This window comes from Psittacula echo (genome assembly GCF_963264785.1).
Source record: "Psittacula echo genome assembly, chromosome: 4".
In the NCBI taxonomy this organism is placed as follows: Eukaryota; Metazoa; Chordata; class Aves; order Psittaciformes; family Psittacidae; genus Psittacula; species Psittacula echo.
Genome location: NC_137738.1, coordinates 44,386,315 through 44,411,142, shown reverse-complemented (window position 1 = coordinate 44,411,142; position 24,828 = coordinate 44,386,315). Strand labels below are relative to the sequence as shown.

The window sequence follows — 24,828 nt, the reverse complement described above, 5'->3', positions numbered from 1 at the left end:
AAAACAAACTACATATAAAGTAAAAATAACTTGAGATGCAACTTGAAAAAAGGAGTTAGAACTACCACAGTGACCTTACGATGAGGCTCAAATACAAGCACTACTCCAAAGCAAAATTAATATTTTGCCTTTTCAATAAAAATGACATGGAGATTGTGCTCAAAAGACAAAATAAGAGCATGAAAGCACAAATTACAGCATATGAGATACAGAACTAGGACTTTATGAAATTGTATGGGGCACAGAAGAGGGATGAGGTGCAAAACTCCAAGTTTATAGATCATCTCCATCAGAAAAATACTGAAGAACTCCTGCATGAGGCTGCCAGTCTCACAGCAATGCTTTTAATACATCAAGGGAGAGTGTCACGTGACTGAAACCTGGCAGAGCAAATAGAGTCACCATAATGACCACAGGAAGGACATACAACCCTGGCATCTACAGATCCAGGATAGTCTCAACAATGAAACAGGCAACATGACAAACTTTGGAGGCAGTATTATAAGGTCTAGTCTATAAAAGGAAAATTAATGTGGATTTGCATAAAACAGTTGATACTAAATTAACCTAGTAACTTTCCTTGGTGTTCTCTTGCCTAGAAAAAACATTTGTCAATCTCACCTCTCTGGACATTTACAACACATCTGGCACAGCCAACACATGAAATTAGCGTCAGCCTGGGGAAAACAGCATAGCACGAGACAGGCAGGGTGGGAAAACAAAGAAGATAAGTTGCATTGAAAGGGGAAGTACTTGTCCAGAGGGAACTATCTAGCAAAGATGCTCAAAGATCACCTTGTTCAAATGTTTTCAGTTGTGACATTGGCATTAACTGGAGAAACACCTACAGAAAACAGCTAAAAGTGTGATGTCTCTCATATAATGAAAGCCATCATCACAACAGTCAGGGTCAGACTGCCATTCAAGAGGTGGATGGCCTTATACTAGGGATAAAATAAAATATCAAAACAACACATGAAGAATAACAAAACAGCATAAAGGACCAAGGAAGCTCCAGAAAAGATGTGTGGACTTACTTCCAGGAAGAATGGAAGACATTATCAAACAAGGCACAAGAGAAAGTGCATCTGGAATAAAGTATACAGTTCTGGTTAAGTGAATTCAAGAAACATGAATTAAAGCAGGAACAGATGTATACAATAATTATTAGCAAGAACACAGAAGGAAAACCTTTCTTCTGAGAGGAGATTAAACAGTCAGCTTAGGGAAAATAGGGAAAAACAAAAGCCAAAAGGGAATATATGCTCAAAATTTAAATACATCCAAGCTATGTTAAATAACAGATGCTGCTGAACTAAGGAGACAAAAATGGACAAATAACAAGTTCAAAACTGGGAATCAGATGTTTTCTAGCCATCTGAGGAATGATGTTCAGGAGAAGTCCTGCAATATGAGGTGAGCTTTATGATCTTCCCAACTTCGCCCTCCGCCCCATTACCGCTGGCACCCGCTGGTCACCGGAACGACACTCCCCGAACCCCGCCCCCTGCTGGCCCAGTACCGGGGTACAGACCGCAAGGCGGGGAAAGCCGCGAGGCCGCGGCGCCCTCGGGGTACGACCCAGGCGCCGGGAACACCTCTCCCCCTGACTCACGTTCTTGGTCTCGTTGACCTCGTTCCTGCCTCGCCCCACGACCTCGCCATGGTGAACCACGAGGCACCCGACGGGAACCTCCCCCTTTTCCAGTGCCTCTTTCGCCTGCGGGACACACACACAGACACAAGCAACAGCGTTATTGTACCAAGCTCCAACGAACGAACCCCCTTTCTCCCGCCACCTAAGCGCTGCCGTGACGGAAGGCCCGGCCCGCCCGCCCCGGGGCTCCCGTCAGGCCTCTCCCGACGCTTCCCCCCGCACCCCTCACGGCCGCGCTGACCACGTCGAGGGCATGGTCCATCCAGGACAAAATCACCGCCTCGTCCTCAGCAGCCGCCATGCCGGCACCAGCAGGTCGCGGGCGGTGTTTCCGGGGGGCCTGGCGGCGAGGCACCTCGGGCGGAGCAGCTGCCACCGCCCCTTCCGCCGACGTGGGGAGGCGAGGGGCGGCCGGGCCGGGCACGAACGATGCTCAGGTCCCTCTGGAGTTTCCTCAAGCGGCACAAGAAGAAATGTCTCGTCCTCGGCACCTTCCTTGGCGGTGAGTGCTCGGCAGCCGAGCCGAGGGGCGGCGGGGGCCATAGTAGGGGCCGGAGCGGAACCGGCCTTGGGGCCGCGAGGCCTCTCCGCTATGGCTGAGTCGCTCCTAGTTCCCGCTGGAGAGGCCCCCTTGGAGGCGGCGGTCTGCCACCGAGCCCTTCTGTTAGGAAGCCGGTCTGCCCCCGTGTGGGCCCGGTGCCGGCTGCGGGCGTGACCGAACCGGCGGTGCCGCGGGTCCGACCGGCCTCGTTCCCGTGTGGCCGGCGCTGCGGGATGTTGCGCACGGAGCTCCGCGGCGGGGTGGAGCGGCCCTCGCCTCGCTGGTGACACCGAGCCGCCCACCGCCCGGCTCTGGGGAAGCCTAGGGGCGGGAGGGGTTTTCTCGCGGGCAGAGGCGAAAACCGACACGTCGAGCCTTAAGCCCTAAACCGCAGGGATTCGAGCCCCCTGCCTGTTCCTGCTGCTGGTGTTTGTGTTGGGTTGAAGCAGTGTTTGACAACACAAAGCGTGGGTGCTGCTTGTGTTATTATTTCTAGGATGGAGGCTAAAAGCCTGTGCTTTCTTAAAGTTACTTGTGCTTTGAGGTGAATTGTCAGGTGTAAACCAACTGCAGACACTAAACTTTACTGGAGAGGATCTACATTAATTATTCACGTTTTACTTTCTCCCTTATGACTGTTGTCTAATCTGGAGGGTGGTTGTAGTCTGGTAAGCTTCTCCTTTCCCTGGAGTTATTTTAGGGTTATTTTTAGGTGGAATTGGATTTAAAGGAACACCTCAGATCTATCTCTGTGTTTAATAATAAGAGCATATCTGCAGCTGGAGATTAGATACTCCCCAGAAGGTACAGCCATGTCTTTGCAAGCTCAATCATCAGGTGTACTTACATCTTATGCAAATGACACAGAATTAAACATTAGAGTTGCTAAGGAAAGTTTGCATTTGTTTATACCTACTGCAGCTTGTCTGAATAGCTAAATAGTCTGAGAGCTACAGGGGTTTTGCGATATATTTTGTCTCTTATTCAGGTGAGGCCTCTTATGATGGTGAATTGTGTGTATTTCTGACTTGCCTTGGTGGCTGTGTCCTCTGCATCCTTTTAGCATTAATTCATTCTGCATTTTTCCAAAGAGGGCCACTTAATGCACAATAATATGTTAGATGATGATTACTGAAACACTTGTCAGGCTGCTTATCCAATTCATCCCCCCTCACCTGCACGTTTTCTGACTCTGCAATTACATCAGAATTTAATGATTACCAGTTTCTAAGCCACCACGCTTACAGCCCACCATGTTAAGTAAACAGGTTTACTTTAATATATCATGCTGTGACCTGCAAGCTGTTCCCCCATCCCTTCAACTCTGAGTTTAGTGGGAGGACAAATAGGAGTAGTAGAAACATCAGTTGTCCCAGTTTCACCTGGTAAACATGAATCAATATCCAGGTGGGAATACAGATTTAGGGGAGCTTGTGGCTCTTGGTAGTCCTAGACTCAAATCCTAAATTCATCATGTATAAACAGCCTGCTGCCAGCCTGATACAACTGAATTTGCAGCTTTTACCTTATAATTGCAGCTTTTATGTACAGTTCAGTGTCACTTTCACTAAAATGCTTCTGACTGGATGAAGTACACTTAAAAGTAATCGGGAACTAAAATAAGTCATTTAAAATACGACCAATCCAAAGAAAAACCCCAAGATACTCCTCATCTAACAAGCATTTCAGCTTCTGACTGAAAATACTGAATTGTGCTGCTGCTGCCTGCAGCATGGATCAAATACGTGTTTCCTTGAGCCATGTGGTATTTAAAGACTCTGTAGAGAATTGCTTTTTTTGTAGTTGAGAATCTGTAGTAAATCAGGGTATCCACAAGCAGAACACCATTAGCTGCCCCCAGCTGCGACTTGCACCATGGTACTTTAAGGCACCCTGGGAGATGGAGGGATTTGTTGCAGAGCACTGCATTACATTTGTTCAGCAGCTGAATCATGACTACTTTGGCCATCTACATATAAGTTATGGATTGGACCTTAAAATAACTCCAGGAACTATTGTAATGCCATCACCAATAAATCAGAACTCTGACATCCACAACAGACTCCTCCAAAAATATTGCCTAACTTTGAAAGATAGAATGAAACTACACATTGCTGCTTTCATATGAAGGTAGAAGAATTGGAAGTGGCTGAATGATTTAAGAAGAGCATCCAAATCTGCTGGTTTAATACCAGAGACTGGAACCGACATCTCTCTGCTGTTTGGTGCTTTGTTGTTTGGTTGGTTGTTTTTTGGGTTTTTTTTTTTTAAGAGCTGTAGGTGCATTTTCTGGGAAGAAGGATTTAACAAGGAAAATGGGACACCAGAGTTTAATGATTGTAAGTCTTTAACTGGCACATGGTCAGAGATTAATGTGAATATTTAATGGTGCATTGCTACAGAGGAGTCTCTACATTATTACTGATACAGTGTTGTGCCACTGAAGAATTGTTGTACCAAACTGAGTTGGTTGGTAGCCTTTCCTCTGTTTACTAAGATGGATTCCTTGTGCATTAGCAGTGGCTGCCAGTGTAATTTCTGTTAATCCCAACACTGCAACAGATTTTTCTGTTCATGCAAATACAAACCTGATAAAATAAGAGCTCAAATTGAGGGAAAATCCACTGAAATAAGTGTAATTGTCCCTTAACTAAGGAGTGGGGTTGAGAAGACTTCAATTTAGCAAAGACCCTGGACAAACCCTTTCTTCAGAAGTCTGTTCTTTTAGCAATATAAAGTAAATTGCATACTTTAAAGACACATCTCTTCAAGCAAGCCAAGTCTAGTGCTCTGGGATCAAACCCACTAGAAGTATTTGAAGTAGAGAGAGTGAGCTTGCATGATGTGTTATGTTCACTTGTTCTTGTTGGGTAGGTAGGTTTACCATAAAGTGTCTTCTATCTCAGTGTTCAAGGTGGATTTCAATGGACATTACGAAATTATTCACTATTGAAATTCTCTTGCTGCAGTAGAAGAGCAAGTTCAGGGTGTGTCTGCAATGTATGGCTCTGATATCAGAGGTGAATCAATGATTGCTCAATGTTATTTCTTGCAACCTTTTGCTTGCAGAAAGAATGTTTCAGTTCAAAAGTCTGTCTGCTTAGCAGAAAAAGTTGTCTTGGTTTGTGAGCGAGTGCAGGGATGTTAAATGGGTTTTGGTGGGACTTGGTGATGCCAAGAGATTAAGGCTGTAATGCCTTCTCAATGGGACAGTTGTATGCCGTTTGATACACAGCTTGCTTGTGCATAAGGACAAAACACAACTTAGGGAGTTGTTGCTGTTCTGTAAGGATGCAGGCTTCTGTGTGTCAGTGCAATTTCAACATAATAAAGTTCTTAAAGCTGGTTTTTTTTTCCCTTAATTTTGTGAGGGAAGTATGGCAGTGAAGGTGAGGGTTACATAGGGTTGTAAAGAGCTTGCCTGGAACTTGATGCCTCCTAGTTACCTGTCCCACCGTTCTGCTCATCTCTCCATTCCACCTGTGAAGAAAGAAAAGGGTTGAGGGAAGCTTAAGCCTTTTAAGTAAATTATTTATTTACTTTATTATACTTATTAAGTAAATTATGAGAGAAATACCCTACCTGTTTGAGGCCACTGGCATGAATGTGTAAGAGCTTGCAGGTTTTCTAAGCTACTTCCATTGCTTACATTTAGATCATAGAATCATAGAAGGGTTTGGGTTGGTAGGAACCTCAAAGATGCCCTTGTAAGAAGTCCCTCTACAGTTTCTTGTAAGCCCCTTTAGGTACGAGAAGGCTGGTATAAAGCCTCTCCTGAGCCTTCTCCAGGCTGAACAAGCTCAACTCCCTCAGCCTGTCTCCAGGTAAGTGCTCCAGCCCTCAGAGCATCTTTGTGGCCTCCTCTGAACTCGTTCCAACACGTACATGTCCTTCTTATGGTGGGAAGAGACAACTATACAGTGCTACAGGCAAAGAGTCCTACTGAGACGAGTTAGAACATACTTAACTCAGTTCACTCTTAACGGGTGAGTCAGTGTGTCTTCCACAGAATATAGGTGTTGTAGACCCCAGGAGATCCTGGTGGTGTAGGACAGTGCTGTGGCTCAAACCCAGCCAGTACTGAAGCACCAGACTGTTGCTCACTTGCACTCCCCCCAGTGGGATGGGGGAGAGAATTGGGAGGGTAAAAGTGAGAAAACTCAGGGGCTGAGATAAAAACAGTTTAATAATTAAAAGATAAAATAAATCAGAAAAGGCCTTGATGAAAACATCCTTGTGTTATCCACACTGTTTCCAGTACAGATCCACAATGTAGACCTGTACTAGCTACTATTTAGCCAAAACCAGCACAGCCAGCCAGTACAAATGTAAATACTTCCACTCTGTAAAGAAGTTTTTAAAGCAATATTGTAGTTTGAGATCCTTACTGAGGTTCCTGTACCTGAGGCATCAGGTAGATGGCATCAGGTGATATAATCCTAGTTTGTACCACTCATCTGTTTCTGAATGCTCTGAATCAGAAGTGCTGGCACTATAGTTGTTTGCATAGTTCACATTTAGATGAAGGCAGAAAAAAGTTTACATAGAAATTATCTTTGGGGCAGTTTCATTATTGCTGAATTTCCTTAATTCCTGGTTTTGTATGGAACATATGCAAGGTAAAGTATGAAGTTCCATCTAAACAACAGTTTACTTAAGTAGATACAAATAAAATGTTGCTGCTGCCACTTTTTGCAGACCTCCTATTCTATACTGAGAGGTAAATGTGAGTTATATTAGCTGTTGTAAAAAGTTGGCGTCCACTTTTCTTGTTTGTAACAACAGTCTTTCAAAGTGTCACGTTAGGTTCTGAGGGATACATTATCTGACGACGTTATGGCAGTTCTTGAGATGTGGCTTTCTCTGGTCCTGCTTCCAACTCCAAGTGATGGTGTTTTCATGTGATACATTCAGCCTGGACTCATTAGAAGTGTCTCTGTTATATTCAGGTCTTGTGAATAAATGCCACGTGTATCTATATTGATACACATGGTTGCTCTAAAGTAAAATGTGAACACACATGCAGATCAACTCCTGAGTTGCAACTCCTTGAAATACCCATAAGATAGGCTTGAAGAGGCTCTGCTGCTGCATTCAGGCAGGAGTGATAAGTGGGCAGACGTTCATTATCACAAGGGAGACTTGAATTTCCCAAGTGAGGTGCTGTATCCTCCAGGTGGCTCAGAGGCACGTACAACCCACTCAGTACCAGAGGTAGTCTGCTCCTGACATCCAGTCATTGGTTTTGCTGAAGCTGTGTGGATGATGTAACTTTGACCTTGGTTAACTTCCAAGGTGTTGCATTCCCAAAGATGAGGATGATACTGGAGTACATAACATCTATTAGTGATGGGTCAAAGTTATGGCTTGTTTCAGGGGAGGGAGAAATAATACTACTACTGGCTGGTATTGCGTCATTTTAGACAAGTGATTTTTCTGGATGACTGTTACTTTGGACCCTCATGAGACACAGTAGGTTTTAGTACAGAGTAATTGTGCAGCATTAAGAATCAAGTATTAAGCAATTAGCTGTCTCAGTCTTAAAGCTGCTGCTCCAGCATATCACTCAAGGGCAGGCACATGATTCTTCTTGAATTGTTTGCATGTCTGCCTACGTCCTGTGTATATTCATGACTTTTCTGCCACAAAACCTGGAGTTAAAGGATTTATTTATTGAGGGGGTGGGAGAGGGGGGTTGGTTTGGAGGAGGAATAAGCAAAAATAGTCATTTCTCCAAATGACTATGTGTAAATGTAATGTGAAAAATGTGGTGGGATAAAATGATTGGAAAAATCTTGTGTTCAAAAATTATTTGCTAATACTAGAAAAATAGTTGTTGGGCAAAAAAATCAGCAACCTGACAGTTGTTTTCTAAATAGATATTCTTGGCATGAATTCTTAATTTTTTAGGTAAAAGTGATCTAATTGTTACTTATTAAGTCTCATTCTGGTTGATAATTTAGTAGTTGAATTTCATTTTTTGTATATTTAGCCCTGATAATAAAGTTTGGATCTAACGAGGTGAGTCTTCCACATGGCAAATGGTTGGCCTGAAGACTGAAGCAAGAGAGAGTGATTCCCCATTTTTATTTACGAGACTTTTGGAAAATAAATGTAAGTGCCTGTGGTTGTTCCAGACTGGTCTGGCTTGCAGTTGCCTATTAGGAAACATAATGGTGGTGTGAATAGCTGGAGGTTGGTTCTTTTTTTTTGCAATAAATATTGCACAAAGTTGACAAGCTTTTTGAAATCGTGACGATAGTTTTGGAGAGCGTACTGAAAGGTTGTAATGACCTAACAATGTAACTGAGTTAAAAATATTGGGGAGTTTGGTTTGGGGTTTTGTTGTTGCTATTGTTTTGGTGATTTGGGCTTTTAAAATCAGTTTTAAAACTTATAGCATTCAACAACTCTTCAATGCCTCACTCGGATATTAACTTTGAAATGCGAAAATTGAGCTTTGAAGAAAACTCTGTGCCTCTGTGTTTACCACTTTTGAAAGTGCTTGGTGGAAAAAAATACAGACTTATTTTAAGACCCAGATTTCTTTAGTGCCCCATTATTGACAGCGGCAGAGCTGACACTCTGTACAGGAGTTTCAGTACTTAGGAGATTGCTCCCTGGCAGACGGAAGATGGTCAACTTGTACAATAGTATTTTCTGCTTGGGTTTGTTCCTTCCTTTTAGCTCTTCACCCATCCCCACCCACCGGAATTCTTTCATGGGAGAACAAGGAAAGAGCTTGTTTTGCACCTAAATAGGTAACTGCTGCTACCAGTGTCTACAGGAGGCAGCAAATTAAGTTGATATGCAGGAGGTGTTATAAGAAGCCCCAGGTGGACGAGGAGATATTAATGTAAAGCTGCTGGCAGTGGGCAAAAGTGCTGAGAGTAGGCCTAGAATATGTAGTGGTATCTAGAACAATGGCTAAGAAAGCAGGACAGTGATGAGGAAAGGGCTGTGGGCAGCCTGGAGAGTTCTCTGGACCTGTGATGGTGTGGGAAGTTGGAAACTTCAAAGGGAGGCATGTTGGGAGAGGAGAAAATACAGGGCAAAATTTTTTCGTGGGTCTTCCTGGAAATGGAGACTCATAGTAAGGGTGGTGAGGGATGATCACATCCACAAGGGTAGGATAGTGGAGCTGGAGAGTAGGAACCAGGCATCGTAAGAAATAAGAGGGACACTGAAACCAAGGTTCTTCCTGCAGAAGATTCAGGGCCAAATGAAGAAAGTGTTGGTCTCTAGCATTTTTCTTTTGTGATTTTTTTAAGACGAGTTTTATCTCAACTTCTGCTAATTTTAGAAATATATCTCTAAAAAGAAAAACTAAAATTTTCATCTGTCTCCAGACCTCTAGCCATTGCAGTTTATTTTCTCTGTTCTTTTTTATCCTACATTTTTTCCCTTCCCAATATTTGCTTCAGTCTCTTCAGTACTTATTCACGTTGCAGTAGTACAAAGAATGCCTTCTTTGAAAGACATATTTCTTCTCAGAAAAGTTTCTTATACTGATTCAAGTCATTACCCTTGGCAGTTAATTTTGAAAACATTATTTCTGAGTATTACTGTGGCAACTGGTATTAAAATACTTGAGACCCCCGTATCCCCAGAAAATGCTATGCATCCTTATTGTTTGAAATTAAAGAAAGGGGCTAAAGGGGCCTTCCTTACAGTTTTAAAGCAGTTTATGATATGAAAATCTCTCTGCAGGTGTCTATTTACTGGGAAAATATGGGCAGAAGAAAATCAGAGAAATCCAGGAGCGGGAGGCAGCTGAATACATCGCCCAAGCACGAAGGCAGTACCATTTTGAAAGTAATCAGAGGACGTGCAATATGACAGGTAAGACAAGGAAATAGCTGCTGTTCTTGATTTGGGGATTTATACTACATAATGACAGGATGGAAGAAGAGTAAGAAATGTAGGTGAATTCAAAATCTTAAATACGAGTGTTGTCCTGGGTTCAGCAGTAGCAGTCATTTTTCTCCTTCATAGTAGCTGGTGCAGTGCTGTGTTTTTGGCTTTCGGCCTGGGAACAGCGCTGATAACACCGATGTTTTTAATTGTTGCTCAGTAATGTTTACTCTGACCGAGGACTTTCTGAGTCTCATGCCCTGCCAGGGAGGAGGGGAAGCCGGGAGGAAGCAGAGACAGGACACCTGACCCAAACTAAGCAAAGGGTATTCCATACCACAGCACATCATGCCCAATTTATAAACTGGGGGTAGTTACCCGGAAGGTCACTGCTTGAGTCAGGCTGGGTATCGGTCAGCGAATGGTGAGTGTTTGTATTCTTTTCCCTTGTCATTTCCCTTATCATTATTATTATTGGTGGCAGCAGTAGTGGTTTTGTGTTATACCTTAGTTACTGGACTGTTCTTATCTCAACCCATGGGAGTTACATTCTTTCGATTCTTCTCCCCATCCCTCTGGGAGTGGGCGGAGGAAGGTGGGGGGGAGTGAGAGAGCAGCTGCATGGTTCTGGTTTGCCGCCTGGGCTTAAACCACGGCAAGTGCATAGATAGAGCAGTTTTGATAATGCAAACAACCTGAAGAACAGAGGATTGGAGGGATTTCTAGGGGTCATGCTGAACCCTAGGAGTCATCTATAATGCATACAGCTATACATGCAGGTTACAACTTTTTGTCAGTTCAAGACATTTGTGTATTTCTCTAAACTGTGTGTGCTATTAAGGTGTGACACCAGCACCCAGATTCAAACAATACTGAATTTGCAGCAGGTTTATTTTATTCATTACAGCATGTTGTTAATAAGCTACACACAGAGAGCTTGGTGGGTATGTTTTGATTTACAAATAAGAAGCATGTCAGCCCAATAGTTCCCTACATTTTAACAGTTAAAAGTTACCCGACTAGCTGGGGAGCAAAAAGTAGAAGTATTTATATTACAACAATACATATGTTACAATATGACAGTATTTATATTACATATTAGTGGTCTTTGGATTTCTGGAGAGGAGATGGTGGAGTAGAGTTTAACAAAATCCTTGTCATTTTTGTAAATATAGGCCACTCAAAACTATTTCCGTAATACAATTTGGGCAGCATTTTCTTTTCCTGTTGAAATTTATAATGGTTTCTTGAGTGGCTGCAAATGCTTTCTGTGCACCTTGTTTACCCTGACTGATGGGTATTTCAGGTTAATCTTTTCCATTTTGTAGTTCTGGGTTTAATTTTACTGCAGGGGCTAAGATTTTGTTTGCTCTTTTTTGTACAAAGTACCTTCTGTCTGGCAGCATGCATTCTTGTCAAGATTTTTCATACTTTGCTCTTGGTATTTATTACGTTCTGTGCATGCTTGTTTTCCATTTTCTGTTCCCATCATTTAGCAGCAGATTGGACATTGAATATTCTGAAAGTAAGGATTTTTTCCCCAGCAGCTTCTTTCTGTGTAATACATACCTTTCTGTGCTTCTCTTGTTGGAAAAAAAACAAACCTCAGATCTTCTCATTTGGAGAAATGAGACAGTGTAGATTTTCACCAGATTTTCTTGAGGGGTGTTGAAGGCTTGTATACGCAGGATATGAGCCCATATCTGAGCTGGAGCCAACAAAGACATATAGCAACGTAAGGGGAGCATTGTGCCGCAGCTCATCAGAGGCACACAGGTAATTGCACTTCAGAGGATTCCCAGGGTTTCATATTTTGCTTGTCTTCCAAGCTTTGCCTGTTGAGCAATGGCATTTACATTAGAGCAGTGAGAGCTGGGGATAGGTTTATGATGATTATTTTGATGTTGACAGTTTTGTTTTGTTTTTTTAATAACAGTGCTGTCAATGCTTCCAACACTGAGGGATGCCTTAATGCATCAATTAAATTCTGAGAGTCTCACATCTCTTCTTAAAAATAGGTAAGACTGCTTTGATAATTGTGTTAAAGATCACTTGTTTTGAACACAAGATATTTTTGGGGTTTTCTCAAATTATTTATAATGTAGAGAGATTGCAAGATTTTGTTTCTGTGTCCCGTTGACTCACTGGTCTTGAATTATTTTGGAATCACTGCATAAATGTTTTGTGTCATGTTAGGTGTACTTTGATAGATATGGCTGGCATCTTCCAGACATGACAAGAAATAATGCTTGCTTTAAGATGGTGCAGTGAGAGCCATGGGTTTTGTTGAAGTGCTTATAAGATAGGAGGTGAAAGTACATAGTTTTCTCTTAAACAGGCCAGAGTATCTTGACTGAGGTGTTGATGTTGTGTTTGTAAAAATGTTTATGTAATCTCATCAAGGTCAGACATGAGTAGTAATGGAAAGTATCCAGGATGAAATTGCAAATGCATATAAGCTATGAGAAGTAATTTATTTTTTTCCTTTTTTGAAGTAGAACAAATAGGGACATGTCAGACATTAAGAAGAGTGCTTCCTGGTCAGAAAACACCTCTGGTTTGCTTGTGGCTGCAGAAACAAATAGCGTATTTTTAAAAATCATTAAGTGCATCTAGTATACCTTGAAAGTAGAGTAAGCCACTTGACATTTGTCACAGAGTAAAAGTATTATGCAGGCAGTTAACACAAGGTTTCTGACTCAGTCTAGACTGCCTCTGGTTTGCTTCCCGCTAGCTTGCTTATATAGCTGTAACTTCAGCTGTCCAGCATTTAATAGAATATCTATATAGGCATTGTCTTGTTTCAGTAAAAGAACTCTCACAACAAGGCAACACAATATGTTGTTTAAAGTGGGAATTACAGCCAAAATGATGCTTTTATAATAGATTATCTGAGAATTTGCAACTGTAATTGAATAGTATTTACTCCAAACAACAAGACTTTTGAGAGCCATTGCTGTTGAATACACAAAATAGTAGATGTGGAGATTTGTCTTTCTCAATGTCCCTAAAGATTCCTCTTTCTCAAATAATCTATGTTATGCCTCAACATAGAATCATAGAATCATAGAATAGTTAGGGTTGGAAAGGACCTTGAGATCATCTAGTTCCAACCCCCCCTGCCATGGGCAGGGACACCCCACACTAAACCATATCACCCAAGGCCTCATCCAACCTGGCCTTGAACACCGCCAAGGATGGAGTGTTCACAACCTCCCTGGGCAACCCATTCCAGTGCCTCACCACCCTCACAGTAAAGAATTTCTTCCTTAGATCCAATCTAAACTTCCTCTGTTTAAGTTTGAACCTGTTACCCCTTGTCCTGTCACTACAGTCCCTAATGGAATCGTCCCTCCCCAGCATCCTTGTAGGCCCCCTTCAGATACTGGAAGGCTGCTCTGAGGTCTCCACGCAGCCTTCTCTTCTCCAGGCTGAACAGCCCCAACTTTCTCAGCCTGTCTTCATACGGGAGGTGCTCCAGTCCCCTGATCATCCTTGTGGCCCTCCTCTTGACTTGTTCCAACAGTTCCATGTCCTTTATGTTGAGGACATCAGAACTGCACACAATACTCCAAGTGAGGTCTCACGAGAGCAGAGTAGAGGGGCAGGATCACCTCCTTCGACCTGCTGCTCACGCTCCTTTTGATGCAGCCCAGGATACGGTTGGCTTTCTGGGCTGCGAGAAACATGTTATGGATCTGTGTTAAAGATTGTGTTATGGCTTAGGTAAGCTAACTTAAAGTTTGTTCACTTCCTTACATTTTAAAACTTTGTATGTTGTTTTAGTAATCTGGGGCGGCCGATGGTAGAGTAGGGATGTGTAAGCAGGCTGAAGTCTTCAGTCTTCCAGGGAAACTTTGAAAGCAGAAACTTTGGTGGCACACGAGGACACAGATGTCCTTGCTCTATCTGTCCTCTTTTCAAAGCAGTGTGATCGAATGAGATGAGGTGAAGTATCTCCTGCTGTAGCCTTGCGGATGTTGCATATCTCCCACTAATTCAGCATTTTGCTTTATTCTAAACCTCTGGGGTTTTGTTTGCATTGCTTTTTGCTTCCATATCTGGTAATAGTTTTCCAAATTAATAATTGTGAAATAAAAGTTGAGCAGCTGAGTCTTCGTAAATTGCCGCATATGAAGATTGGAAAAGCTGTTCCCACTGTTAAGCTTAATACTTGCAGACTTGCAGAGCCTTACCTGGGTGATGCTTTAAGCTGTGAGGAAAAATTTCATGAGCATGAGCTCTAGAAGATGTTTTGACATAATAGGTGCAAATGTAGTTGGCTGATGCTGATGTATTGGCTTTTCTTTCTCTCTCCAGTTGGCATGGAAACCTTGCCACTCATAAGTAACAAATGTGGGTTTGAGTCCTGTTACATGCTTTATCTATGGAAATATTACTATATATTTTTTAACAGTCTTTGTTTTGTTTTAGAATAGCTTTTAAAACCATTGATTTAGCTTGCAAAAAGAGAAATGTGTAAACTGGTTTTGTATGTGCCATGGATCCACGTATCTCTTCCAGCTATCCTTTCATTACTCTGTCTCTCTGCTTTTTGGAGTAGCAGACTTTATAGTTCAATATATCAGTTCATTTGCATTATTTAATAGCAGCGAGCTTGAAAAGTCATTGTTTATGTAAGTGATACAATGGTCAAACTAATGCCAAAGTGCACGAGGTTGTGCCTGTAAAGAAATTATTCCTCATGAAAAGGATATTATTTTTTTATAAATTAGGTTACTGTAAAGTGTGGGTTAATCTGAACTACGTGCCCGAAATATTTAAGTGTTAATTGTGATCCTAAGACATTACCAAATGTTTCTCTAAGTGACTTTCACAATATGTTTCTTCCATGGCAAATATAGAGTAGCTGTTATTTTCTGACAGTGCTTAACAGGCAAGAATGGCTGATGAAACCTTTTGCATGGTTAGTCTTATCTCTGCTACTGCAGCTATATTGCAAACTTTACTTCTGGATTGTAGTTCTAAATCTGCAATGTACCTTAGGCAATTCAGGTGTATCTGTGCAATCTACAGTCTTGCTCTTTTGACTGCAGAATGTATAAGATTTTCGGAATTGGTCAGATAAAAGTAAACCTGCCTCAACACAAGAAGATCAACTTGTGCTTGTGTGGATGGCACAAGACTTCTTTTGCACAGATGATCATGATCACTTTGGTTTGATAATCAAATCCGAAATTTAAAACTACATCCGGCAAAGCTAAATCTTGCAAGAAGGTAGGAAATAGAAATTCTGACCCTGCACTTGCGCACAGGTAGATACAGGAAGCCCTACTGAACTGACGTCTAAACATACAGGGGGATGAAAGCCTCAGAAAAGACCACTGTGTACCATCAGCGGGCTTTTTCTGACCACTTAGCATAGTTTAACTCAAAATTGGTAATGTAAGTGTATAAATGACATGACTACTACATTTATTGATTAAAATTTGAATAGCTTTCCTGTGACTTCATATTGTATGGTTTATATACTGCTTTCTTGAATGAGGCAAATCAGTGTAGACATGAATCTGATCTGAATAATTATGGTAGCTAAATGAGCTGGCCCTAAAGCACTGCTATTTCATTTAACATACTTCTTTATTTCCCAGGAAAATTTACTTTTAAATGTTTAATATTTCCGTTTATTTTTCCCACAGGCCAGCAAACAAGTTAGAAATATGGGAGGATTTAAAGATCATAAGTAAGTGGAAATGAAAGATTCCATCTTCTTAATATTTAGCATAAATTTAAAATGTCTTTCACATCCTTTAAAAAGCGGACTTTACACTGGGTTGTTGTTTCAATAGATATGAAGATAGCGTAACACACTACCTGGCAAACCTTCCCCCTCCAAAAAAAAAACCTCCTCATGAAGGAATTTTCCATAGCCCTGGGGGAATTTAGAAGCCCAGAGATGAAGGTGAAGAGTTTTATTGGCCTTCATGTTACCCTAATCAAGGAAACTTTGTGAGATCTTTCTGTGCCATCACAGAAAAATCAACCTGGCTTTTCAGAAAGTTCTCTGTTGAACCTAACAGAAAGCGTTGATCAGAATGTTGGCCAGCTTTTACATGGCCAGCAGTTTCCTCTTTTCAGACCTGGTGAAGAGAACTGCCATCACAGTGGTTATGGACACCTTAGTTCATCTTGGAAAAGGGAAGAAGAAATAGCAGTGGAAGGGAATGAAAAATAGCAAGGTCAAATAATTTTTCAGTGAAATACTACTGAGCTTTTTTTACTAGTTTTGATTCCTTGGTACCGTTTGCTATCCCTGCCACCTCCCTGGTTTTGTCTTCCCTTTGTTTTGTTTCCGCTTTTCACACCACTTTTACAGATCCTACTTTTAATCCGTCTCCTCTCTTTCTGTGCTCTTCAGCACTCATCCATATTCATTCATGTCACTTTTTCCACATGTCCTCTGTTGCCTAGTGCCTGGTAGCTGATGCTCATTTTAGTTTTCTTTCTATAGATATTAGCTGCTCCTGCCTTAGGTAGCTTTCTTCCCAAGCTGCTGTTATGCTTTCTGTGTCTCAGTTCCATGATGAGGGCTAACATACGGCATGTATTTCCTGGCCTAATGAAGAAAGATGGTTTCACAGCATATCCATTTTCCTTCTGGAGCAACTTGTAATGTGAAAAATGATGTTAATATAGGACTTTAAATAGGACACTTTAGATGTAGCTCCAGCTACAACTCCATTCAACTCATGATCATCTTGGGTGTGTGTTGTAAAAAGATGTGTTGTGACAATCAGTGAGTGAAATGTGATGTGACTGTACTTAAAAATCACCAGCACTACTTGAGACTTGGAGAGCGCGCGCACTCCTTGGCTTACCCTTCATTCTTTGACTGAAGTTATTTTGTTGGCTCTTTTCCAGGTTTCACAAGAAGCATTGTAGCTGTATATAGTACCTGTATGCTCGTAGTTCTTTTGAGAGTCCAGTTAAATATTATTGGCGGTTACATCTACCTAGATAATGCTGCACTCTGCAAAAATGGCACAGTAAGTTTCTTGGTTTGTTTCAAAAGTAGAACATCCACTTTCTTGGAAGTGAAAGATTAAAAAGGGCATGGCTCAGGAGTATTAGAATGAAACCAAGAGTTCTCATAAGAGTGGGAGATGTGGAAGTATTACTGAAAGTAAGCTATATTGATGTATTTTAATAGCCTCTAGATTTGGATGATTTGGTGATACTATTGCTTAACAAAATGCTAGCAATATTGAAGAGTACTTTTGTCTGCGCTTGTATTGCTTAAAAAAGGTCAATTCTTACCTAAAGACCAACATAAAATAACTTCTTTGCTTTATCTTTTTGTGAAACAGTAATACTGTGTGAATGATCCATGCACATGTATGTAAGTACATATCCATGGATCACTCATGCTAATGTATCCAAGTGCTTAGGTCTTCCTAGCACATACATTAATTCCCCAAGTCAGATTTTCCTAGGATTGTAGAAGAAAAAGGTTGTCTTTGAAATTTTGACATTTTTTTGTAACTCCCAAAGGCCATCTACGTGAATGTCTGTTGGTGGGGCCAAGCAAGGTAGAAGACTTGGGTTTTGTTTGTGTTCTATAACTCTCACTGCTCAATAAAAATAGGTGAATCCCGCAGTAAGCAAATACCCCTTGTAGAGAGTAAGATCTTCTAATGATTGCATAGCTCGTCTGAAAATAATGGATACAAACTTTGATTAATTCGCATCTGCCCTCCTGTGATAGCTCCTTCTGAGAGTCAAAGAACAGCATGACAAGGCAGGTTCTGAGAAAAGCTTTCATCAGGGTTGATGGAGGTTGTGCTTCACTTTGCAAAACCTGAAAAAGCTTTTTTTAAAAGGGTGAGGTGAGTTTGGACTAGAAACATGTTTCCTTCCAGTTATTTTTCCAATAGAGAAGTGGGTTGATATGGCCAACCCTTGAGGCATTCCTCTGGAGCAAACTGGCCTCATCCTGTCTCAGTTCCTGGAAGCTTGTATCGGAAAAGCTTTTGTTAGGGTTAGACATAAATATCCTGTTCCACTAGGTTTAATTTTTGGGGTGATGGAGGGTCTAGTTTCATCTGTAATGCAGTTTTTAAAGAGACTTTCCTATGTGTGAACTTAAAGTGAGAGATTTTTCTGTGCCACTGAAGATGGAAGATCTGTATAGTACTGAAGAGATTGCCAAAGGACTTAAAGATTCATGGGTTGATGGCAGGAAGAGAGTCAGATGCTAGAGAGTTGCTTGAGAAATGGGGGAATCCACCTGCTGCAAGGGACTGTAAAGAGGGAGGAAATTGGTCACAACCAGTTTGAAATTATTTTTGCATTGCTTTCTTCTGTTGACATGTCACGGACTTGGGTTTTTTTTTTCCTCCACAGACACCGCTGGCTCCTCCTGAAGTTCAGCAGCAATATTTGTCAAGTATTCAGCACCTTTTAGGAGATGGTATGGTGCTTATTATAAGCTAGCTACACTTAAAAAATTCTACTGCTTTTCTGGACTTGAGCAGATCATTAGAATAATTTTGACACTTTCCTCCTTTTAGGACTGACTGAGTTGATAACTATTGTTAAGCAAGCTGTGCACAAAGTTTTTGGAAGGTAAGAGTTTGTATTTCTCTCTGGTTAGCTTATAAGTTTTATTGTGAATGACTGTTACCAAAACAATGAGTTTTATTAGAATCAAAAAAAAAAAAAAAGGAAGGTTTATTGACTGTTTCCAAAACAGTGTTTTTAATCACAGCAGGCTACATCTGCTGGGGCAAACCAATATAGCAGACTGGGATCCTGTTAATTGTGAACACATTACCAGTAGGAGGAAAAGCATCATTATTAATTTTGCAGTTAATGTCATCTTCTTCCTTCCCAGTATTTCCCTTAAGCACACCCTATCTCTTCTGGAGCTGGAACAGAAACTTAAAGATATCAGGAATATAGTAGAACATAAAGATTCAGATCAGACTGCACCTTACTCTCCCTTATGTCGTTATCTGATGCCAGATGAAGAAAACCCCTTGACTTCACAGGTACCTGTTTCAGTTTCTTTCAGCTACTTTTTTTTTCAGTCTGCATTGCTTGTTTGTTCTGGGGAGGAAGGGTGTATAATGTCCCTGCAGTTGTACCACAGCACCTGTATCTTCAATAACTGGTGATGCTTCTTCCTGCATAAATCAAGTGTCCTTATCTCTTTAATTGAGGCAAAGTTGTACTTTTTTCAGATGTCATTGAAAACAAGTGTCATCCTTGGAATATCATCTTTGAGCTCAGAAACTCAGCCCAGTTACTTCATTTAGCCTGGAATGTGCTCTGTAACACAATGCAGCTTAACTCAGCCCTAAGCTAAATTGCTTTAGCTGGCACTTGTGTACCAGCAAAGATGAGGGACAGCTGTAGCATCTTGGCCAATGTACAGGGAGGTGATGGTATGCTGGAATACTTCAGTGCTTTGGGCTGGAAAATGAGCAGGAGTCAAGAGAAAGGTGTATCTAATCTCAGTGGTAAGGTTAAAGTGATTTTCTAAAGGTGTTTTGTCTCTACCCACACCACAAGTTGGAAAAAACTCATTCTTAACGTGGTATTATGCTAATATAAAGAAGAAACTTAGGTTCCGTGTGTGAATACATGCACTTATCATAGAATAGTTAGGGTTGGAAAGGACCTTAAGATCATCTACTTCCACCCCCCTGCCATGGGCAGGGACACCTCACACTAAACCATGCCACCCAAGGCTCTGTCCAGCCTGGCCTTGAACACTGCCAGGGATGGAGCATTCACAACTTCCTTGGGCAACCCATTCCAGTGCCTCACGGTGCTTTAACTTTTTATCCCTTTAACTGAAGCTGATATGCAGGGTTTATTTCAGTTTTGGAGGTCAGAAGTGGAAAAAAAATACTTTGCACAATTAGGCTGGTATTTCCTGCTAATACTATTTTTAAGGGGAAAAACCCTGCAGTGACCACTTAAAATGGAAATTAGAACATAAATCATAAACCGATTCATGACAGTAAATCCTTTCAATAGATTTGACTTATACATCTTAATTCCACAGTACAAAACTCTTCTGCTTCTACTCTTATTCTTACAGTTGCCAATGGATGTCTTACTAAACAGTGTCTGTCTTTGCTTTTTTAGGCCTGTGGACTCACAGAAAGAGACGTTGCTACAATTAAATTGCTTAATGAAACTAGAGATATGCTAGAAAGGTATAGAGCAATATCCTGTATTCATATTAAACTCCTCAGTATTGTTCATGTACAATCACTTTCATATGAGAACCTGTCATCTCTGACTTGTGAAATGTGACCGCTTTGCTGCATTGTTTTTATATTCACTAACTGTAGGCTGGGATTTTCCAAATTTATTAGAAATAATCCTGCCTTAATGGGATGACCAGGATGTTCTTCCCCCTTACCTCTTCCTTGCCTTTCCTGTAGTCATGCAGGAACAGAGCAGTTCTTCTCTTCTCCTAAAGCAGTGTAAATTGAGGGTCATTTTATTGGATTTACTGCTTTGATAAAATTAACATCAGTTTGGGCTTACCAGAATTTGTTTAATGCATGGCTTTGAGTGGGTGTGTGCATCCTTTCACTGGAGTGCTGCTGAAGTGAGGCTTGTGTAAGAAACACGGAATAGGAGGGAATTGAGCCAAATGCAAAACTTACAGTTTAGCTGCTGGAGGTCTGGGGCACATAAGGATGCGGTAAGACCCTCTTATGCTGTTACTTAGTAAGAGAGAAATGCTTTAGATGTACCTGGGGTTTAACAATCTTACGGTAGAGCTTAGGTTGTTGATTGGTCTGCTGGGGAGCTGGTCTTTCTTGAGGTGGCTGTGCTGGTGGCCTTCTGTCTGGGTCATGCATCTTTCCATGTGGGAGGGACAGGGATGTCTGTAGCACTGAACACTTGTGGGGTTTTTAATTCAAAAAAAAAAAAAAAAAAAATCCCAGGAATCAGACCTTTTATTTTTTATTATTTTTTTTCCAGTCCAGACTTCAGTACAGTTTTGAGCACGTGTTTAAACAGAGGATTCAGTCGATTGCTGGACAATATGGCAGAGTTTTTTAGACCTACTGAACAGGACCTCTCTCAGAGCGGCTCTGTAAATAGGTAAATGTTTTCTTTTGTTACAGTTCACTTACTTTGGGCTCACAGGGAGTTCCAAAAAAGGCTCACAGTGATTTTCCTGCCTACTTGAAGTTCCCATGTTAGAAATAATTCTGCTTCTGTGCTCATCAAGAATAAATATAGTCTCCTCACTTTGGTCAAGTAGACAGCTAGGGGTATTGTGTGTTTCTTCCTAGAATTTATGTAAGGTGTCTTTTCCACCATTACCTGCAGATCTAAAAGTAGGAATCAGAAGATCTCTAACTTTCCCTTTTCTCCTGAGCACTGTGCAGGCAAACTGCCTTTGTAGCTAAGGAGGATTTACCTCACTGGTGATGACTGCTCAAAGCTGTACTGCAGTACCCCTTCTCTGAGGCACTGAGGAAGGTGGTGTTCCCCTGCCTGGAGCAGAGAAGCTCTACGCCCCACTCTGGCTGCTAGTTACTGCAGTTCTCAAGGACAGTGGCATTACCGTGACTCTCCAAATACATAGAATCATAGAATAGTTAGGGTTGGAAAGGACCTTAAGATCATCTAGTTCCAACCCCCCTGCCATGGGCAGGGACACCTCACACTAAACCATGCCACACAAGGCTCTGTCCAACCTGGCCTTGAACACCGCCAAGGATGGAGCATTCACAACTTCCCTGGGCAACCCATTCCAGTGCCTCACCACCCTCTCAGTAAAGAATTTCTTCCTTATATCCAATCTAAACTTCCCCTGTTTAAGTTTTAACCCATTACCCCTTGTCCTGTCACTACAGTCCCTAATGAATAGTCCATCCCCAGCATCCCTATAGCCCCCCTTCAGATATGTAGCCTAACGCATCTATGGAGCTTTAGGTTATTCACTGGTGTGCTGGAAGAAAGATGTTAACATTCAGGATCTTGTGCCTCCTTCCTAGAAGACTGCTTAAAAAGAGCTTTTATTTTGAAGATAAGTTACAGTGCAGTAAGAGTGTTAAAAATCCAAACGCAGAGTTCAAATCATTGAAATCTGATTTCTAAAATGTTAAAACCTTGAATAATAACTGGGTTTATGTTTATTGTAATAACTGATGGCTCTCAGAGTAATGGTTTTATTTTAATATCTACTATTTACATCACTTAAAGTATCCCAAAGGCTTTAGTTCAGTTGTCTATCCTAAGACTGGTTTAGAGTTTGAAATAGCATAAGATTATAGACCAGCACATCTGTTTACATACATACACATGTAAAGACTCTGGCTAACCCATGCTTCTGTTGCATGAGAAGCATATGTGAAACTACGTGTAACAAGAGCACCAACTGAAATTCACTCTGGTACTTCTTTGTATTAAATGAAAGGCTTAATAAGAGAATGAAACCTTCATCTGTACGTTTTACTTTGCAGCTTTTCAACTGTTACTTTTGAAGTAGTAATTGCGATTATAATGATCCTATTTTAGTGGCTTTACTAATGTCAGAGCAGGTCTAGGTCAGTATTTCTGTTCTTGTCTAGTCTTTCCAGTGTCAGTCTTCCTTTAGCCAAGATAATTCCAATAATCAACGGACAGATCCATTCAGTATGCAGTGAAACGCCCAGTCACTTTGTTCAGGTAAGAACCTTGCTTATTTAAAATATCTCAAGTAAAAATCAGAACTGAACATTGTATATTTCTTTTTCACAGCATGCTTCACACTGTTTCATTTCAGTGGCTTTAAAATAAAGTAGAAACAATTGGCGTAACCTTTTGTAAATTTGTATCTTCCAAAAATATGGTATTTTTCTAGAACCTCTTCCCTCTGCTAACCTGTGCAGAAGCACAAAAAGGTTCTGCTCATAAACCTTGCTTAAGCAAGAAATTTGAGTTAGGCCTATGTGGGAGTGCTCGGTGCTTTTCTCATGATGAATTATGTACTGCAGCAAAACCAGAATAGTGCTGGGTATGTTTGAGAACATTTATTCTTTAACTTTCTTCCAGGACCTGTTGATGATGGAACAAGTGAAAGATTTTGCTGCTAATGTTTATGAAGCTTTTAGTACCCCACAGCAACTAGAAAAATGAACTGCACACTCATAGGGATAGACTGTGTATATATAATAAATCCCTTGTGACTACTGATGAGACTCTGGTTAATTTTGTAACAGTGTAAGAGTGGCAGACCAGCAGAAAGAACATGCTGAAAAAAGTGGGAGTAAGCCCCTATTTGCTCTAATAGTGTCAGTTTCAAGCACCCATTAAAAATACAATGTTTCCTTCAACAGGAGTATGTAAAGACTTTTCTATTTTTAAAGTGCTCAAACTCTTCCATAATTAATTTGATTATTGCCTCTGAAGGGCATCAGATGGCAGTGTTACCAGTCACTTTTTAATAACCCCATTTTATTGTGTGAGGTGCCTATGTTTTGGAGAATACTAATGAATAGTAACCTATGAATAGCACAGAGTAGCAAAATGAAGTCAGGCTGCTTTCTTCTTCTCTCACATATTTATTTTCATAAAGGAAAACTCTTTTTTTTTCCTTAACTTAGTCCAAAGAGTCATTCTTCAGAAAGCCTTTGCCAACTGATGCACATTCTTCTTGAACAAGCTGGGGGGGGGGTGGCAAGGAGTGAACTGTTCTCACTGTTACTTAATACTAAACGAATGTGGATTTTTAGAAGCCCTCTTGTTTATGCTGTTCAAACAGCTACACTGTACACATTGTAAATATTTTATCTTAATTTGTATTATTAATTTTGAGCCTAATTGTCTGTATTGTAATAAAATATTTTAATGTAAAATTTGTGTGTGTATTAACATTACCAGCAGGAAAGCCAATAGCTTCCATTGGCCCTTCACTTACAATCCTGTAAGAATGAACATAAATTATACAGTAATCATTTTGCACTTATTAACATTACTCAGGAAAAATAAAACTTTAATATCTACACTGAAACAATTTATGCTTTTTGTTGTCCTGTACCTCCCCCTCCTTGCAAACTGCACACTGCAGGTCTGTCCCTCCAAATCCTGACCTATATGAGCTTGGGAATTTTGCAAGTCAGATGCAGTCTACCCCTCTGCTTAAAATGATGTCTCTTGGCCAACACTGAGGCTCCCTGGCAACTCCTGTTAATTTCTCATTTATAAAAAAGCTTGTCATTGGAGTACATGTTTTGGCTTATTGTTCACAGGAGGCACCCTGGTAATTGGTCAAAAACAATGGCTGTAAACAGTCAGGCTTTAACCATATTATTATATAAAACAGCCAAACCCTCTTCCACCTTGCTTGTATCTCAATAATGGATAGAATTACTTCAGAGTAATGCAGATGCACTACCCTGCTCAACTCCAACTGCCACTGGATGCACACAACTGGAAAAAAAGTTTATTCTTTTCTCTAAAACAGCCAGTTTTTACTGTACAGTTTTGTGGACGTCAAGATTTCTTGCATTGAAGAAGGTAGATGACTGAGCAACTGACATTTGAATGCTGGCTTGAACTAGCTTTGCTCTTTCTCATGGCTTTAAAAATCCAGTGCCTGGTTTCCCTTATTTCCTTCCCCCTTTCCTATAACTTGGCAAGAAACTGACTAAGTGGAGAGGTCGAGGTCAATGCTCAGTTTTTCACACAAGTTCAAAGAAACAAATTGTAGGCAGAGCTTCAAACTAGTTCTAGCTTTCATGAGGTTCATTCCATCCTCTAACAACAGCCCGCCTTTCATGAAGTGAAAACATCGGAG

At 41.0% G+C, this 24,828-nt stretch overlaps 2 protein-coding genes across 2 annotated transcripts in view; one reads left to right on the top strand and one right to left on the bottom strand.

Moving 5' to 3' along the window:
* ADAT2 (adenosine deaminase tRNA specific 2) overlaps window positions 1-2,303 on the bottom strand; it is a 10,165-nt gene extending 7,862 nt beyond the window's left edge. The window contains exons 1-2 of the mRNA XM_080616473.1: window positions 1,899-2,303; window positions 1,616-1,720 (exon numbers count right to left, since the gene is read on the bottom strand). Coding sequence (XP_080472599.1) covers window positions 1,616-1,720; window positions 1,899-1,958 — 165 coding nt within the window. The 5' untranslated portion in view covers window positions 1,959-2,303. The remainder of the gene's footprint in view (window positions 1-1,615; window positions 1,721-1,898) is intronic.
* PEX3 (peroxisomal biogenesis factor 3) lies at window positions 1,635-24,828 on the top strand. The gene is made up of 12 exons (XM_080616472.1): window positions 1,635-2,159; window positions 9,909-10,040; window positions 11,989-12,070; window positions 15,713-15,756; window positions 16,935-17,059; window positions 18,417-18,483; window positions 18,584-18,638; window positions 18,907-19,063; window positions 20,169-20,239; window positions 21,021-21,143; window positions 22,622-22,718; window positions 23,085-24,828. Exons 1-12 carry the CDS (start codon window positions 2,087-2,089, stop codon window positions 23,166-23,168), a joined length of 1,110 nt encoding a protein of 369 aa, XP_080472598.1. The 5' UTR covers window positions 1,635-2,086; the 3' UTR covers window positions 23,169-24,828.

Bases quoted from the DNA above. Each gene is read 5' to 3' on its own strand.
- PEX3 (XM_080616472.1), top strand. From the start codon at position 2,087: ATGCTCAGGTCCCTCTGGAGTTTCCTCAAGCGGCACAAGAAGAAATGT. The intron at 17,060-18,416 runs GTAAGTTTCTTG...TTTCCTCCACAG, and splicing joins CACTCTGCAAAAATGGCACA to ACACCGCTGGCTCCTCCTGA. The intron at 21,144-22,621 runs GTAAATGTTTTC...GTTCTTGTCTAG, and splicing joins CAGAGCGGCTCTGTAAATAG to TCTTTCCAGTGTCAGTCTTC.